Below are 18500 nucleotides of genomic sequence, written 5' to 3'. Positions count from 1 at the left end.
CAATACTAAAGAATTCAGAGCTGCTTCTGTGAAACATGGTAGACAAAATACTTAGGTTTAGAGTGGTGGCCCAACCAACATCACAACGGCTCTCGCCTTTCCTCAGAGGGAGTGGGCTTTCTGTTAGTGAATGCTGTCCTACCAGCGGAATTCTTCCTTGTTAAAAATGAGCTGGGGCCCGGAGCTGCTCCATCACAAGATCCACGTGAGAAAAACAGGTGAGGCTAGAATCACACTTGGCTTTGCATATGCAGCTCAGCACAGAGCTGATCCTGCAAACCCAGTAAGGAAAACATCCCAAGAAGCAAAAGCCAGCCTCCACCCACTTCTCAACCAAGGCAGCCCAGATTACAGACCAGCTCAGTGGTGGAAAACACAGGACCAGCTCCTGATTCTTCAAGGACAGGCAGCTCTTGGGCCAGTCATCTCACCAAATTGTACCCGCCTCCAGACTGAGGCTTCCAGCACTGCAGGTAGGGAGGGCAGCGAAATGCCGTGATGTCCAAGCCACACACAGGTCAGGCATCTGCAGGAATGGCAGGGACCCTGCAGAGGGGCTGTCCCAGACTCCAGGTGGGCTGGAAGGGAACAGATGAGGAAGAATACAGTGGCGCTGCTCCTCCTCCTCTGCCCACAGAGACCAAACAATGCAGCCAATTTATTCTTGCCATGCCCCGGTGGCATACAGCTGATTATAGGATGAAGTTTGATGATCGGATCTATGGAGAACTTGCTCAAACTTTAAGCTATTAGGGCTCAGCACAGTTTTAACACACCCCTCCTTTTCTTCCTGACCACCCCCCCGCCCCACCCTGCCCTGCCCCACCCCATCCCTTTGGAAACATCCAAATTAGGCCAGTGTTAATAGCTGAGGTCTTTATTTAAAGTTTTTTATATACAGTAAAAGCGTCACAGATAAATCTGCGACAATCAGACAAGACAAATGTAAATCTCTCTCAACAATTAGCAGCTTAAGATCTATAAACTACAGTGTTACGTTCACAAGTGTCATTTCTGTACTTTTCAACCCGTGCAAGTGAGTTTTTCTGTTTATTTTTTTACACTTTTAAAACACACTTACAGCTAAGTCAATTGCCTACTACAATACCACCTGGCATACACAACACAGACACACAGGGTTTTTAACTCTTTAGCCACATTCAGAATTCACTTAAAAACTGGCAAAACTACCCAATCTTGAACCCTTTTGTAGCTTGGCTTCTTTTGTTATAATGCTGCTTTAATTAAAAAAATGCATATTTTCAAAGCTGAAAGACAGTGCTTTTCTGTCCCAGTGCAACATGTACAGAAGTCAACATTTAATCTGATCAGACCCTAAGACTCATGGGATTGGAATAAACCAATGAAATAATTGCTGTGAGCATGCTGAGTATCACTAAACTAAACTAATGAGGCTGAGAGAAAAGAGAACTTTACAAAATTTAAGATGGTAAGGTTTTTTGCATCAGTATTTTCTTTCTTCTTTACATTGAGAAAGCAAATGGGGGAAACAGATGAACTTCATTTGAACCACAGAATTTCAATGAAGAGCTGCTGCTTTTTGAACTAACACAGTCCATTATATTCTTCCCTTTTTATATGCCAAGTTGATATGTGCTAAACATATCTAAGCAATTTCAGAATCATTTCAACTCTGAATATGAAATGTTTTGGGAAACATTCTGCAACTCAGAGATGGTCACTAAAAAGTCTACATCCATAAGGAAGGCTAATAAAAGGTACTCACACGCACACTCACATCCGTGGCAGAAACTGTCTTCTACGTGTCATCCAGAAACGCTTCAAGAAAGCAAACACAACCACTTAACAAGGAAAGGGAGCTTTAAAGCTAGAATCACATTTCCAACAATATAATCATTGTTAAGCTATCAGAAATCATCACAGAACTTCAAATTGAAGAGGGAGGAAAACCCCAAAGCGTTCTGCTAATGCAAAAGGCAAAACACATGGCAGTTGTGTTAGGATATGAAAAGTGGATGCAGCATCATATATGGCATTACTGCAGACAACTTTCTGGAATGGAAGAAACTGTCGAGAGAGAAAGACACAGACAAACAAACATTGTCCAGAACCATATGTACATGGCCTTCACCAAACAGTTTTGAGGTGATAAGTTTCTATTAAGCCTGTGCTTTCTGGCAAATTAGCAAATGGTATTTACTGAAGACGACACAGAGTTGAGACACTAAATGAAATGAGGAAGAAGAGGGACAAACACTTCCTTCAAATACTATGGACAAGTGGCACCAAGTGTCCAGATCCATTGCCTTTCAACTCCTTCCTGCTTTGACCACATAAAAACTTACCATGAGCAATTCTAGTGTGATCACAACAGAGAAAAACAGGTGCAAAGGCCAGGTTTCAGAAATAAAGGCAACAAAGCTTTTCAATTATGTGCCAAATCAGTTCTTACTGTTACTCACACCTTTATTTCTGACAAAAACTGCGTAATGGGAAGACAATAGTTATCCATGCAATTTGAATCAGCCAGAGAAGGGTGGTAAACAGAATAAGAGTTTCACTGGAGCTAGAAGCATGGTCTAGGGAGGGAATGTTTATGCAGTCTTTGATCTGTCTGCAACTCTGTAGAAAGCATCATTATTTTTGGCTTGAGTCAGTTGCAATTGGCCATTTGTGTTTTAAGTAGGACAGGAGCAGATGAGTGCACATGGTGACAGAGAGAGGTGTGCTGGGAATCCCTGGGGAGGGGGGTACCTGAGTTTCCTGTGACTATGGAAAAAACAGAATCTTTGAAGGAAGAAGGGTAGCTGGACAGCAGAGGGCTTGCCTCTGCTGGCAATCAGAAGACCCTCAAGGCTGCTAACCTAGTCTGAGGGAATTTCTCAGAACCCAGAATATGCATCATAGCACAAAGTCCTAGGCTTCTGTGTATACATCTATATATGATGTACATGTTCAATATATGTGTACGTATGATTTCAACTGGTTTAGGTCACTTGGGCAACATTTGGTTCCTAGAGGGAACTTAAGCCTGGAAGGAAGGAAAACAGTAAGATCTAACCAAACACCATAAATGGTTTTGAAAGAGAATCCTGGAGTCTTTTTGGATTTCATGGAGACAAAGGTTGAATCTTGGCTTTGTTATGATGACAGGGACACCACTTAAAAAAATACAGCATAGAGTGAACGCGGATTCCTTGGACATGAAGCCTGCCTGCCAGTCCCAACAGGTCACCAGCAATAGCATGTTGCTAGGATTTGGGAATTACACTTGAAGCTGATATTTCCTTTCAAGCTTCGAAAAGGTGTTTACACCAAGTACTTGCCCCCATGGCTGAAGAAGAGGATGCTCTCTATGGCACACCATGCAGATACAGTGTACAAAGAAGATCTTGACACAGACACACAAATGATCTTACCAGAGCCTGACAGGAGGAAAACTTTGGTTTAACTTTTTAGGGGTTTATTTAAAAATTAAATCAGAGATACTTCTGAGACAACCATTCTTTTAAGTGGACTGTTGATTCAGTATTTCTTTCCTTAAAAGAACCTGTCTTTCCCCTAGGAAGAGACAAAAAGAAATTCCTTATTCTTATCCTGAGGCCAGGAATGAGAGATGACGTGCAAATGAGAAATATAAACATACTCTCCTTCACATCTGGAGAAAGAAAAAAAAAGCCCTGCGTGACAAAAATGTGTGGAGAAGATAGATGTTTTTCATGATGCTGCATCTGCATGCTCAGGAGGACAGATAAATGGCATATAAACAGCGCTGCATTCCAGACAGGCTGGCACTAGAAACTACTCTCTGCCCTCCTCAAAACTGTTTCAGGACAAGACGGCTCACAATTATTCACGCATTTCTTCATTTAAAAACATCACTTCTTTATTTAAAAGGAAAAAAAAAGTAATGACCCTCCCAACCCCTTCCAAAAAAACCCCCAATAATAATAATAATAATAATTATAATAAAAAATCCTATTAGAAACAATAAGGAAGCACTGAGAGTTTGAGTATTACACTCTTCAAGTATGCTGTTCGATTTTTTTTTAAATCTGTGAATATACATATATAAAAAAAACCTTAAAAGTGCGACCAAGGGCTTCTGCTTAAAGATAAGTATTTCAAGGACGACTTCAAAATACTGTAGCACGACCGTGCAGTTACTGTGTATGGCATGAGGCTTCCACTTCATACGCTTAGCAAAGTTAGCCAGCCTTATAGAAAGTTATTTTAAGTTGGGTTAGCACAAATGGCGAACCCAGACGCTGAGCTGGGAAAGAGATCTACATGTTGTTGTTTTTCTCTTGTTAAGGAAAGAAACCACTCTGAACGCATACATTTGGACATGGAATGTGAGCAGACTTCACAGTAAAAGTTTAGTGTTACAGGTTTGCTGTGGTACCATCATTCAAGGCTGTGCACTAGATTTAGCTTTGCTCATCTTAAGCTAACCACGTTCTCTTCTTCTTGACAGGTTTAGTACAGTAGTTCAAGCCACAATTTAAATTGCCCATTGGTATGCTCCAAATTTCTGCATTTTATTTATTTCTTTTGTACACTTTAAAGAATCTTAAGATTTGCATCCAAAGAGAACCATGCTACATAAAAATTATCCAGGATTCTTGCCAAAAAGAGTTCTTGAATAAAATCTAAAAAATACTATTGCAATGCATCTCGCAGAGAAAAAACGTTATTCTAAATGTAAACAAATTCACTCGGACACTTTAAAACTTCAGCAGAGTAGTTGCTGACTAATCTTTGCCACGCTTGCTCACTGAGAGCACCGGGAGGAGGGCGACGCAGCTAATTCCTGCCGCCATCATCTGGGGGGAGACAAGAACCGTTCCAAGTAGCCGGTGATGGCGTCCCAGTGCTTCCACAAAAAGGCAATGAGAACCACTATAAATAAAGTGCTGAACGTCCTATTGCGAGTCTTCATGAGGGGCACGACGCAGTTGGCCACAGTGGAGACGAAGACAAGGAGGACAGCCATGACAGCCAGGAGGATGTTGATGAACTTCCCCAGCAGGTTCCTGGCCGTGGCGTTCTCCAGCCCCTCCAGCTGCACCACTTGCTGCTGCTGCTGCTGCAGCTCCATCTTGGAGATGCGGGTCTGGCATGCTTCCAGTGCCTCCTGTTGGCAAGAACACATCGCTGGGTTGCCAGCACCCCACAAGTACACCCCAGTGGTGGACAGCCCACAGCTTGTACCTTACTGACCAGGCCAGACCAGGGCCACCCTCCTCATGCCTTACACACCTCCTGCAGGACATGAGTCACTACACTGATTTCATATCCTGCAGCGGGAGTAGAGGAAGCTGTGCCACTTCATGTGATTGAGGGTGAGAAGCCCCTCGTTAACTAGGTACTGTAGTCTGTAACACACCACGTCAGCTCATTTACGCCAGAGAGGCTTGACAGAGATGACAGGCTGGGTATTAGTCAGGCTTTGTTAAAACACACACTTCAGCTGCCACTTTGCACTGTTGGCTGCCTGTCCCTGCACGTGGTGCAATGGTCACCTGAGACCTTACCATCGGACCCAGAGGGAGGAGGATGCTGACAGCCCTCAGCTATCAGACAGCCTTTGTCCAGAAAGGGGGGGGGCTACCCAGTGAGCTGCTCACTTCAGCTTTGGTTTCAAGAGACCACTGAGGGGACAAAGGTACTGTGTCTAGCCAGCACTCTTCCTCCTCTTTCTCTTCTGGGGCGCACATTCCCACAGCCTCCCACTTCCATCACCTTCCTTGCAGCGGCTTGTGCTTATCCAACCCCTCTGTGAGCCCATTCAACTCTCTAGTCAATCTGGCAGAAAACTAAGTCAACAAAAATAACTGACCAAAAAGCCTCAGCAGCACTCTGCTTGCTTAGTGAGCTGAATGAGCTCAGGGAAAGGTTTGAGGAGCACCAAGGCTGGGACTGCACAGCTGGTGTCACAGGAGGAAGATCTCCTCTAGACTGCAGCAAGCTGTGGCACTGGCATAGCTCCAGGTGACACTGCAAGGGCTGGAGAAAGGCGGTGTCTAGGAGAAGGGCAAGAAGCATGAGATTTACGAAACTGCCTTTAGGAAGAGGCAAAAGTTTGTGGAAAGAGAAGACTATCCTGTACAAGACAACATCTCTAAAGCACTGTTGACTTGGAGGTGATTGTTTTCAGACCTCTTCACCATGCTGAACCTCAAGTGGACCAACCCAACCCACAGTACAACACTGGGGACATGCAGTGGGTGGGCTAGGGACAAGGAAGAGAGGTTTTAGGGCAATTAATGCAATGAGAGGTTTCTGTTCTTGCAAATACAAAGTTACAACTTTTCCATTAATCCTCCCTCGGAGTTGCTTTTCTCGGAGGTAAAGGCCAACTTCAGGTAACATCTAGAAGCCTGCACCAAACAGCAGTCTCTGTCAGACTGATCACTGAAAAAGGAGCCAGGACTCTGTTCCTCTGCAACATCAGCCCATGTGCATAGCTAGTTTTTCATGTAAGAAAACTCAACACTTACCTTTTCCCCAGCAATGCTGAGGAATAGTCTGTCCCAATTTGCAAGTTTACACTAAAAGTGCTGAATCATAAAATGAAGATTAAAAAAAGCTATTGAGAAATCCCCACTTCAATTTAAGTTTTCAACCTTACTTCTTCCTGCTGTGTTAAATTAGAGAGGAGAACAAAACCTGAATATTGTAACATTCCCCCAAGGGAGAGCCTCTTGTTTACTCTGTCGGGGGCCATGGCACCACTGTCCACAGACACCGATTTATTTTAACCTTAACTTAAAGGTCATTGTCACCTGTTAGATTTCTCTATCATTACATCATGCCTGTAGAGGTCAATGAAACATGAGAGCTTCTCTTCAGCTATGGTCCCTGAAAGTATGGGGCAAAACTGCTCAGCCTCCTCTAACAGCAAGCAACCTGGAAGGACACTGACTCTACGGGACTTGCAGCTGGATCTACAAGTGTGCCAAAAGCACAGCCTGCTCCATCTCCAGAGGAAATCACCTGGCTGAAGCACCTCGGGGGGGAGAAAAGAGGAATAACTTAGACCTACCATTCTCTGCTCACACTGTAAATATCTCACGTCAGCGATCAGCACCGAGAGGCCTGCTAAAACTAGCACAAGTACTTAAAATGGACGATAGACCTGTTTTTGAATAGGCCTTTCTTTATATGGTTTAGTGGCTGCTCAGATAATTTCCCAGGTCTTCTGCTCTGTGGAAGGCCCTCCAACTTCATAATCTCTGTTTCCATAGCTTTGCTCTTTTACATACTGAAAGAAACGTCTCTTAAAAATACCTCCTTATTTGGGCAAAATCAAGAGAAAGAATTGTTTCCTGACTCAATGTAGTGGATACACACAGCCAGTTTTCCTTAGACACATGTGACCATTGCTCTAAAATTAGTGACACAGAAGCATACCATAGGGTCTGGCTACTGGGAACACTACTGTAAAAAAGTGTTCAGGTCACGGCCCATTAGTTTCTAATACCCTACAAAACTCTGCACAAAAGTGGATGCAGGCCTCCACTTTGCTACAGGTGATTTAAAAACTGCTCCAGACCAAGTGGCAGGCTCCCTCTGCAGATGAACCTGCCTGCTGGTGCTTGGGCATAGCCCTTCTTTACAAAAGAAGTTACTTGGAGAGATACCCAAGTGTCAAAGATGGAATAAAGGCCCTTTCAGAACTCATCGATATGCAGTTTAGCAATAAAACTACAAGGATTAAAACCAAATATTGAATCACGGAAGTACTTCAAAGGTGAATGAGTTACAGAAAGAGCAGGTGGAAGACAGGACTTGAGTCTCCTCGTTTCTGTCACCCACCTGAATGTCCCGGGCTCGCTCATAAGACTGATAGGCAATTTTCTCCTCCATGCTGGCCAGCTCCTGTTTTAAATTGAGGATCTCATTCTGGTGGAGCTCAGTCAGGTCATTTAGCTGCTCTTCGAGTCTTTCACATCTAGAAATGATATACATGGTACAGTAGCTTTAATGAGGACAGCAAAATTACACCAGGAACAATTGAGCAATGAACATCACAGAGCTTTTACTGAAAACCAGTGTGGCTACCTCTGTCATTACAAAAGCACACATTACAATGTAAGGCCCTCTCACTGGGCATTAAGGAAATCCTTGCTACCAGGTAAAGTAATGTTAATCCTGTTTCTATCCTGGGGAAAAAACACATAGAGTAGTTAAATGACAACTGTCAAGTGATGCAAGAAATCAAGGACGGAATTAGAATAGAGTATGTTGTTCCCCAAACTTCCACATAAACCAAACAGTTCCCTTCTAATACCATAAGCTCTTAAGCATTTTTATCTACACTCGGAACAGTAACGGGCATAAAAATGACACAGAAATGAAATGTGACCGATGCCTCAGAGAACATGATGGACCTGTCTGATCGCTACATGTGAGGTGACGTGGATATCTTTATTTTTAATTTATCTCCCATGAATGATGCAACTTAACCAGCAGAGACCATCATATTATTTATAATGAGGGCATATGAATCATTAACATGCAGGCTTATTTTTCAGTTTGCTACTTGTGAATGGACTAGGAGCAGTCCTGAGGAAGAGGGCTGCCCAAAAAACCTGAGTTACAACAATTCTGAGATACAGTTTTGTTTCTTATTGAGGGAGTTTTAGATTGACCTCAATGACAGCTCCATAATGTTACTTTCGCACTTCCAAAATACATTAAGGATACTTTGCATTTGTATGTAGCACTTTGGTTTTGGAATTTCAAGTCCAAATTTACAAGCAACTCATGCTTCAATACCCTTTTAAAATCAGGCAAGTATTTATATTGCTTCCAAAGGTAAATTTCTGTTACTTCCCAAAGGTAAGCAAAAGAGAGCTGGGCCACAGCCCAAGGGTTGGGAGCGGCGAGTTGGGCACCATCCATACCATCCTCTTCTACCACACTTCCCACTAGTTTCTCATTCTTGGTTCATTACGAGCAACAACTCTGATGGTAACTAAGGTGTGGGTACAGCTATTGCGGCTGTTGGGGTTTTTCCACTCTGATTTCCACTGACTGTCTACTCATCGTAACAGCATGGAAAAAGCTTACCATACAGCTTTTATTATCTGACCCTTGATACTGATAACTGAGAGATTTCTAAGGAATTCAACACAGAGCTAATTCTTCAATTTCAGTTCCCCTCTGACTCCATCTGAATTTAATTCATACACACATACGCAGAAAACAAAAAACCAGTACTTACCTAGAATTAAGAATTTAAATCACAAGTTCTGAAACTAAGACAAAAATCCCACTTCTATCCCCCCCCCTCCCCCCCCCCCCGGATTTTTTTGGTGCTTCACAAGCTAAATATTCAGAATCTGTAGGCAAAAGCTAGCCTTCAAAAATAGTCTTGGGGTTTTGTTTTTAATTCAGAAGTCTGAACAGAATTTTCATTTACATTCCCAAAGCAATATTGCTTTAAACTAAGGAGGGGTCAGACATAGCATGACAATTTCCAGCAATGACACACATGTGGTCAACCAGTAGAGAGACTAAGACAACCACCAGCTGACACAGCTCAGCCCAGAAAGGTGCCACAATAGCTGTGCAACCAAGACAGCACACACAAGAAAACTGGTTTCCCAAGAACAACAAGGTGCAAACAAGGGAATACCATGTGAAGACTGGCTAATGAAGAAGGAGCCCAGATAATTAATATTGCCATTTGCTCCCACCCAACTTAAAAAAACCCAACTTGCCAACAACCAAGAAATCACAACTAAACCCACTCCAAGTCCCAAAGGCAGCATCAATTACTTGAAATCTATTCAGTTTGTTAATATATTACAAAATTCTCCAGTGGGTTTATTACACAAAAAGGGACTTAAGCATTTCTGAAAACATCATGATTATGTCTTTTAACCTCCTCCACATAAATGCCCTTCATAAAACCGCTGTTACCAGGCAGCTTAAATCCTGTTCTCTAAGAAGAAACAATTGTATTTTAATAACTTCAAAACTACCTCAATCTACACGAAACATAAGGAAACCCTACAAATCCGTATAGTTAAGAATTTAAGCATAACATTAGCAAACGGCTTGGTTCCAGTCCTCCCTGCCCTGAATGCAGGACTACCGGCTTGTTCCTGAACCACATTTCATTTCCCTGCTTGACCCCAGAGCTTTTGCAGTTTGCCCCCAAGAATCATCTGCACACGTGGTGTGTTGGACAACTGCTGGAATTGGGTTATTTAGAACAAACAAACAAAAAAACACCCCCACAACTTACCCAGACTTATTTTTGAAATTATACTTCCTCCATTCATCTCCTTTTCACTCCTTGCCCCCTTATCTACAGTTTAGGAAATGCTGGGTTTTTTCCTACTGTTTTCTACTGGTGTTCAAAATTGAAAAGCTAAGAGGGGTTCATGTGACTTACGGGGCCTGAAGCCAGGGTTTTCCGACTGAAGGACAGTTCACATTTAACGCAGAGGTATTACAAAAATAAAAGGGATAGGACACCTGTCAAGAGGGTTAAGGTTATACTCACCCTTTCCTCTCTAACATATGAGTGCCAGTGTCTACACAACAGACTCTAAATGTGTCTATGAATATAGCAGTGCCCTGAATGATCAAATCCCACCTTTATTTCAGGTAAGGAAAAATTCCTCACTGGAGTCCAAGAATTATTTTTTCACTAGCGAAAATGTGACATTTCTCCTTAGAGTTACTAGCCTCTAGATTAACGAACTCCAGCACAGAAACTTTTCTGTGTAACAGGCTAGTGCCGACTGTCACAACTATCTCAGAGATCATCAGAGATGTTCATATGGGAGACACCCAGTAAACTGCTGGGGTGCTCGGCTGATGTATGGGATATGGGAACACTTCATTTAAAAAAGCCATGTTAGATTTCCACACATTTTCTGAGGCTCACTGCTTGGGAATCAGAGAACTGATTTGAAAAAGGCTAAGAAACACACTTATGAACATCTCTTTTTGTTTTGTTTTGTTTTAAAGAGCTTTAAGGCATTTTAAAGTAATAGCTGCAAAATACATGGCTAATACAGTGTATGTAAAGGAGAGATGTGATGAAAAAGACATTTTATCTGCACTCAGCATGTGTTCTGGTGAGTAAAGAACTGACCAAACTGATGCTAAAAGATCTTCACTGTACACTGTGAACAGAGTTTAATACCTCTCTTCAAGGATCTCTTGAGATGGACCTTTTTTTTTATAGCCATGTCATACAAAATTTCATCTGATCCTTACTTGTCATCCAAATAATTTTTTTACGCTACTGAACATGCTGCTTTCAATAGCAGAGTAATAGCTAAAAGCAGTATCTATTTGCAATATACTCCAAGTCTTCTATCTAGACAATACACAAGGGACAGAGCTTGCTCCCGAGGGAGCACGAGCTGCTCTCAGTGTCCGCATCACATTGTGCTTCTAGCTCCGAACCTCCCCTGGCAGGGACGTTTCAGTGCCTTCATGGCTGCGTGAGCGCCCGCCTGACCCAACATGCTGCCTTTGCTGCCCGGCCACACTCCAGAAAGGCCTCTTCAACCCTTCTAGACCTCAAAGATTTAGCAACTTAGATCTTTTTTAAAATAAATCATGAGAACAGACTGAATTCCAACAATTAGACTACAGCAAAAAAATCAGATAAATGAAAGCACCAGCGCCTAGCATTTTGGCTGATGGATTTCTCCTGACAGGAGCATGGGAGACCTAAATGCCCTTTCCAAGGATGCTGGGCTTGGGAAGAAACCCAAACCCTCAGACTGGCCACACTCCAAATATGTGAGCTCATGACTTCACCACGTACAAACAGGTTCCTAAAGGGACAAGCAAGATGAAAATACTCAGCAGGAACTTTATTTCAGTCTCAATAGCACAGAAAGTCCCTGCTTGTATCAGTAAACAACCACCACCTTCCAACCGATGAGATAAGCAACAGGCTATTTCAGCGTCCGCTCCCGGTGCAGAAGAAACACAATGACGGCCAAGGCGCCGCCAGAATCTTCCTTCCTCCGTGACTCAGCCCCGGCCGAGCAGCGCAGTGCTCCGGGGCCGGCACGTGCTGCCAGCGGGCGGGCAGGGCAGCACAGCTCACCCCGGCCTTGAGGTGCCGCCGGGCCAGCCTGGGCACCCTGCAGCACCCGGGTGGGAGAACTGGAGCGACTGCACCAGCAAGTCCCTGCCCCAGAGCCACTTAGCAAACCGGCAGCTACGCGGATTGATAGGCAAGATCTGGAAGCAGGGAGGAGACTGAGGTGGTCGTGGAAAACCTGTGAGGCAAGCCATGGCTGATAAACAGAAACTGCACAAACACGCAAGGAAAAAAGATCAGAACCTGCAAAAAAGTAGAACATCTAAGAAAGAGGAAATGGACCAAAGACCAGGTGAGAAAATGTCATGGCCCGTGCTTTGTTCCAGCTTCCAGGTACAATACAAACACTCAGTGCTGTCCTACTAGCAAAGGCTTCTCGAAATACTTCTTTTTTTTAAGCTCTAACTGAACTCAGTGCTTGTTTCTGAAAGCTTCCCAGAAATAGAGCAGACTTATGAGGTATTTATAGCTTTTAAAGCCAGTTATCATTAATTTGAATTCCCAGACTCCCAGCTTCAAACCACAACCACCATTCCCATCTTCCCATTTTTTCTGAAGAGAGCAGAGGAATGAGAGAGGTTCCTAGTTGGAGGAACAGGTGCCAACCCTCCCCGCCAAGGCAGCGGCATCCTCCCTGCCCTCGGACACATCACGTAATCTTCCACTTCTCAGGGTGATGTTGGCTTTTATCTTCATGATGTTCTAAAATACAGAAGCTATCAAACAATAATCTAGATTTGTACAATAATGTATTATTCTCACTGTGATTAACCCATGAGCATCTTGCGGATCATGCAGTTACCTGCTCACATCTGAAAGCCTGCAGAGACAATGGCACCGAGTGTGGTTTAACTGGTCCTCTCTAAAGGCCACACCTTTAATTAATTTGCATCAGCATTCCAAATGGCATGTCTAAGTTACTATCTTTTTTAAGCATTTATAAGCCAAATACAGATTATCCTGGAAGCTTTTCACTCTAGGCTGCCTTGGTTAGTGGCAAGGCTCTGGGCTCACCTCAGGGGAGCACTCAGTAAAGGTTAACAGCACATGACAGATACGACTTCTCATTGCACTAGTATGAGGACCTACGTGAACCTTGCTAAATGGTTTCAGGGAATAACTAGCCAGTTTAGCTGACAAGATACATCACTCCCCATGGTCTTCTATTGTACTTTCAGGCCGCTCCTTCAGCTGTACCGTGCTTGCATATAGCATTCCACCATGAATGGATGCTGCTGTGTGCGTGAAACAACAAACTACTCAGCAACAGACAACAGGATCCCTTTCTACTGGGGAGCAGAAGATCAAACTCCACATTGCTTCGTTATGTGACTTTATGACAATGAGGCACTAGGAACCAAAGTTGCTGTGCTGGGTGCCTGTTTCAGTCAAACCGCTGATTGTTGCAAAGTGGGATTAGAAAGTGGTGTTGGTCTGGCTTTGTCTATCCAAGCTTTGCAAAGCACACAGAAAGCTTGCTGTCTCTACAAGATCCTAGCAAGCTAAGCCTTTTCAAATGTTTTTCCAATGATCTGGCACCAGCATGTCTAAAGAGCTGTAGGGCAACTCCATGTTGTACTGCGCAAACCAACACAGCAAGTGGTACTTCAGAAAGCCTGTCCCCACACCCAGCAGCTCTGCTGAGCCTCACAGGTTGTGCTTCACAGCCTGGCTGAAGTGACAAAGGCCATAAGCAACCTCATTACAAAAGCCTGCTGTCCTTCATCAGAATGAGGACCTGGACCCCTTCATTTGTTATTTAAAGCTTAAAAAGCGCAGTTTAAGAACCCTGTTGATTTAGACTGAAGCGTCCTGAATGGCTGCAGAAGGGCAGCTGGTAACTCTTCCCTCCAGAGCTTGGGAATGAGCCCTTGTTCCCAGCATGTGACGGGGAGGACGCAAGATGTTCCGCTGGACAGCAGAGGGTAGCCTGCTGAGAACTCTCTCCCACCCAGCACGGATTCTCTCAGCACCTCTCCTTGCATTGCTCTCCTGGAGGGGAGGTGGGGGTAGCCTCGGGGTAGAGGGAGAAGCTGGCTGCCACACCACACTGTTGGGCTACCCCCCTGAAGCCACTGTCACCTCTCCTCTGTGACCTGATCAGGGATTGGCGGTACTGCAGCAACTCCTCCGCCTTTCCATTCCTTCCAGCGAGTGGAAGGCTGATGGAAACATGGGTTACCCAATTCCAGAGCCACGTGACCTCCATGACAAGAGCACTGCCAATACCTGACGTTTAATTTAACTTCATTTCATTGAACCCTGCTACTGTGGGCCTGAGTGGAGAAGGGAAGGGGATATCCTAGTTTTGACACATGGGCAAGATCACATCTTTTTGGAGAGCCCTAAGAAAGCTAGATATTTCTTTCTCTGGTAGATATGGATCTGAGTGTTGGAGGAGGCAGGGTCAGGATACTGTCCGCACATAGTTCCCTGTCTCTTGCCTTGACCCAAACCTTTGCAGGATTTTTGCAGGGCAAAGCACCGTCTGGATAACAGTAACTGCACCAATGTACTCCTGGTCTTTTGGGACACCTTTCTAAACCTCTTTGGCTTGACTTTTTATCTTGAAAACGCTATGAAATAACCTCTTTCCTTGGTATTTCTTTCTTGTACAGAAAGGGAGATGAGCAAGATAACAATATTTACAAAAGACAAAGCTGGGAGGGTGAAATCCTGCGAAGACCGCATATGTTCCCCTCTGAATCACCCTGCTGGGAACAGCCTGCTGAGTAGCACTATCCAGGACTTTGGTACTCTGCAACTCACAGTATTTAATTCTGAAACAAAGTACAAAAGTACATACCTGTACCGCTCCTCCTGCAGAGTCTGCATTATTAATGAATAATCCCTCTGATAGCGAACCTTAAGGTCCTCAAATGATTCTTCCAGTCTTGCCTGTGTCTCTCGAATTTCTTGAATCTCATGCAGTATTGCATCAAACCCTGAGCTCTGCATATCCAGAGTGTTTGTTTTGGAGCTAGAAGCTCCCACAGGGCCCCCTGTTGTGCTGTTGGCTCCCACTGAGCCTGACGTGGCACTAGAGCAGTCCTCTTCACTGCCATATTTTGGGCTTGACTGAAAGTTCTGAATAACACCTAGAGCCTTGCCTCCTGTCCCATCTTCCTGCCCTTCCTCTAAGGAGTCTTTCAGATTAGCAATGTTGTCTGCACTCCCAAACTTGTTCCTTATGAGGGAGGCAATCTCCCGGGGTTTGGAAACCACAGCTCCAGCTGCTGAATGTGTGGCTTGGGAGAAACTGGAAAGCCCACCTTTTACACTGTCTACTACTCCCTCACTGAAGCCAGTGACTTTTGCTCCAACATCTTTCAAACCCTGATGCATATCCCTGAAGACATCCTTTGGCTGCCGAGGGATCCCATTCTGTTCGATCTCTCGCAGCTTTCGATGGTAATGTTCTAGTTTCTTCTGCAGCTGCAAGATGGTCTGGGCTGACTTTTGATTCTTCTTCTCAAACACTTGCTTAATGCGGGCACTCTGTTGCTTGTCTGCATTGTTGGCCAGTTTCAGGTACTCTGCCACATTATCATCACGGGCTGTTTGTTCGATTTTGATCTGCTCGGTCAGCTTCAGTATCTTCTGTTGCAGGTGTGTGATAGCCACTTTTGTACGCTGAGGATCTGGGGTCCCATCAACAGAGTCTGCATTGATGCTGCCATCAGTGCTCGAGGCCACGGCACTGGAGGTCTGCGCTAAGCTGCTGACTTCCAGTCGCTCGATCTAGGCAAGGAGAGAGAGAAATATAAGCACTAATCACCAGCTACGCTAATAGAAAACCTTTCTTCTTTGTGACAACCAACTTGACAATTGGATGTAATTCTGCAAAAATGCACCTTTTTTTTCAGCTGGCCAGGGTATAGTATCAATCAGTTGAGCTCCCTGTGCTTTACAGAGGTCTAGTAAAAACTGAGAAAAAAAAGCAAAACCCCTCATACTTAAGCTGACTTGATGGCTCAAACAACCAAAAACTCAAGCACGAAGCGAGACAGGGCACCCAGGTTTGGCAGGCTGAGCTCTCTGGTATAAGGCCAGCAGCTCTATCCGCTGGCAAGTAATGAGATGGAGAACGTAACTGTGAAAGAGCAAAAGCCAAGCAGATGAAGCACAGAGCAAACCCAGGTTACTCCCAGCGCTTCACCTGTCTGCATGACAGCGAGCCGTGACAAAGCTCACCAGAAAACAAGAGATCTAAGGCCAGTGCTGGAATAAGGAGCGAGCCCTCCGAACTCGCACCCTGCCTCACGCAGGCAGGCCCGCAGCGCCTGCTGTGAGCGACGAACCCCCGGGCAGGTGCCTCCAGGCGGAAGGAAAAGAGCCAGCAAGTTTCAGAGGACAAACCCCATTTTTAGCCGGGAAAAAAAAAAAAAAAAGGAACGTGAAACGCTATTTCAGCGCAAACGAACCACGCCAGGTAACCGCAGCGAACGCCGATGTCTCTCCCCCGGCTGGACGGAAGGACCGGGCGGTTCAGCCGCACCCCGACACTCTCCTTCCTCCGGCCAGGTGCGCTTTTAACGCCCGGGGCCAGCCCGCTCGGCCCCGGGGCCGCTGCCGCGGCGGGTCCTCCGGCCGAGGAGAGCCCGCGGGCCCCCCCCCGCCCCGCCGCGCCCCGCGGTACCTTGGCCCGGCGGAGCAGCAGCGCCCGCTCCCAGTGCATGGCTCCCGCCGGCCGCCCGCATGGCTGCGCCGCCGCCGCCGCGCCGCGCCCTACCTGGGCCCGGCCCCGCCCCTTAAAGGCGCAGCGCCCGCCCCGCGGCGGGGCCGCCTCGGGGCAGAGCGGCCCCGGCCCCACGACGGGCGCCCCGTCCCGGGAGGGCGGCGCTTTCCGCGCCCGGCGGCAGCCCGCCCCGTCCCGTGGGTCCCCGTCCCGCCCTGCGGCCGGCAACCGCGGCCCGGAACGGCCTCCGCCCGGCCCTGCTCGGCCGGGCAAACGCCGACGGCGGGGCGGGGCGGGGCGCGTCGGAGAGTGACCGGCGGCGGCGGCGGCGGCAGCAGGCGCCCGGGAGCGCCCGAGCGCTGAGAGGGGCTTCCGAGCGGGGCCCGCGGGGAGACAGAGCCCGGCTGCCGCCAGCCGCCGGCGGCGAGGCGTGCGGCAAGGGCGGGCAGCGCCTCCCCGCCCCGGCAGGGCCGGGCGGGGCGGGGGCTCGTCCCCCGCTCCCCCGCGCACTCTCCAGCCTCGATCGTTACAAACCGCTGGGCCTCCCCATCACGCCACCCCCGCCACGGACGAGGGCCCGCAGCGTGGCGAAGGGCAGGGCCCGGCCGTGCCGCCCGGTGCCGGTGCCCTCCCTGTCCGACGGAAAGCCGGCCTCGGCAGGGGCCGCCAGCAGCCCTCCGGTCAACGGGCCGTGATCCGCGATCGGCGCCCCACGCTCGGGGCAAACCAGCTTTAATGGGCGTGTTGCTGCTTCTCCCCGGAGCCCGCAGCTCAGTTTAAACACCGGGCAGCAGCCCAGATTACTGCGACAGCTACCAGCTAACTCACCACTTACTCCCCAGACGCAGAACACGTTTCCGTATTTGTCTTGTGAATACATACTTCACAAAACAAAACACGCTGTTAGAGTTAACTGTATCCCCCTCTCCAGCTTCGACATTCTACACTTAATGCAACAAAATTAACACCCTGCAGTAGACAGGCAGTGCGGCTGCAACACTGGCGAGCACCGAGCAGGGTCAGCAAGGCTCCTTCCCAGCAGCTTTACCCTGAGGTCCCTGTTTGCTATCACGTTTGCTGTCTCTGAGATCTAGGGATGCGCTTATTTCAAAGTAGTACACGTTCGGTAAGATACCTCTTCCTGGAATTTCTTATGTCATTAAGATTTTCCTAGGACTGTCACTGATCTGATTTCTTCGTACCATGTAGAACGAAACAAAGACCCTGCGTGCGTGTGCAGGGCATGCCTGACCCAGAGGGTGTCAACCACCTCCCTGTGGCATAACTGCTTAGTTCCTTGTCCACAGTTCCCTCGTGTAATAGCACGCAGCTCGATTTACTGCTTTGCCAACTTGCCATAACCCGTAAAGCAGCACAGCGTAGACTTTTCTATTCAACACACTGATACAATCTTATTACTCCTCTTAATTGCCTTACAAAACAAGCTAGCTTCTCAAAGAGAACCCCATCAATCCATTTGTAATGATCTGCATCTACTCCAGGGGAAGGCAGTATTAATGGCAGATGAAAAAAAGAAAGAGCCACAAATCTAATGCAATTTTTTCAGAAAGCAATTTGAAATAACTTTTTTTTTCATAAACAAATACTTTTGCACTGGGCAGTGGTAAAGGTGAGCTAGAGTGGGACTGACCCCGCATCCCAGAACCAAACAACTGTCGATCATATTGGGCTGTCAGCTCTTCCACAGCACAGATTCGCTCTGAGCTGAAGCTTGCACATTTCAGTGTCGTA

At 46.4% G+C, this 18500-nt stretch overlaps 1 protein-coding gene across 13 annotated transcripts in view; it reads right to left on the bottom strand.

The window, feature by feature from the left end:
* Positions 1 to 861: 861 nt before the first annotated feature.
* Positions 862 to 18500, bottom strand: part of TMCC1 (transmembrane and coiled-coil domain family 1) — a 202940-nt gene continuing 185301 nt past the window's right edge. For 12 of the 13 annotated variants that reach the window (XM_069811722.1, XM_069811723.1, XM_069811721.1 and 9 more), the window contains 3 exons: positions 14877 to 15811; positions 7804 to 7939; positions 862 to 5119 (listed from right to left, as the gene is read on the bottom strand). In XM_069811722.1, the coding sequence (XP_069667823.1) occupies positions 4805 to 5119; positions 7804 to 7939; positions 14877 to 15811 (1386 nt within the window). In that variant the 3' untranslated portion in view covers positions 862 to 4804. Of the gene's footprint in view, positions 5120 to 7803; positions 7940 to 14876; positions 15812 to 16709; positions 16941 to 18500 lie in introns of those variants that run through there. The other variant, XM_069811731.1, reaches the window with a different exon arrangement.

This window comes from Haliaeetus albicilla, chromosome 24 (assembly GCF_947461875.1).
Source record: "Haliaeetus albicilla chromosome 24, bHalAlb1.1, whole genome shotgun sequence".
Taxonomy (NCBI): domain Eukaryota; kingdom Metazoa; phylum Chordata; class Aves; order Accipitriformes; family Accipitridae; genus Haliaeetus; species Haliaeetus albicilla.
This window is presented reverse-complemented; position numbering and strand designations above follow the sequence as displayed.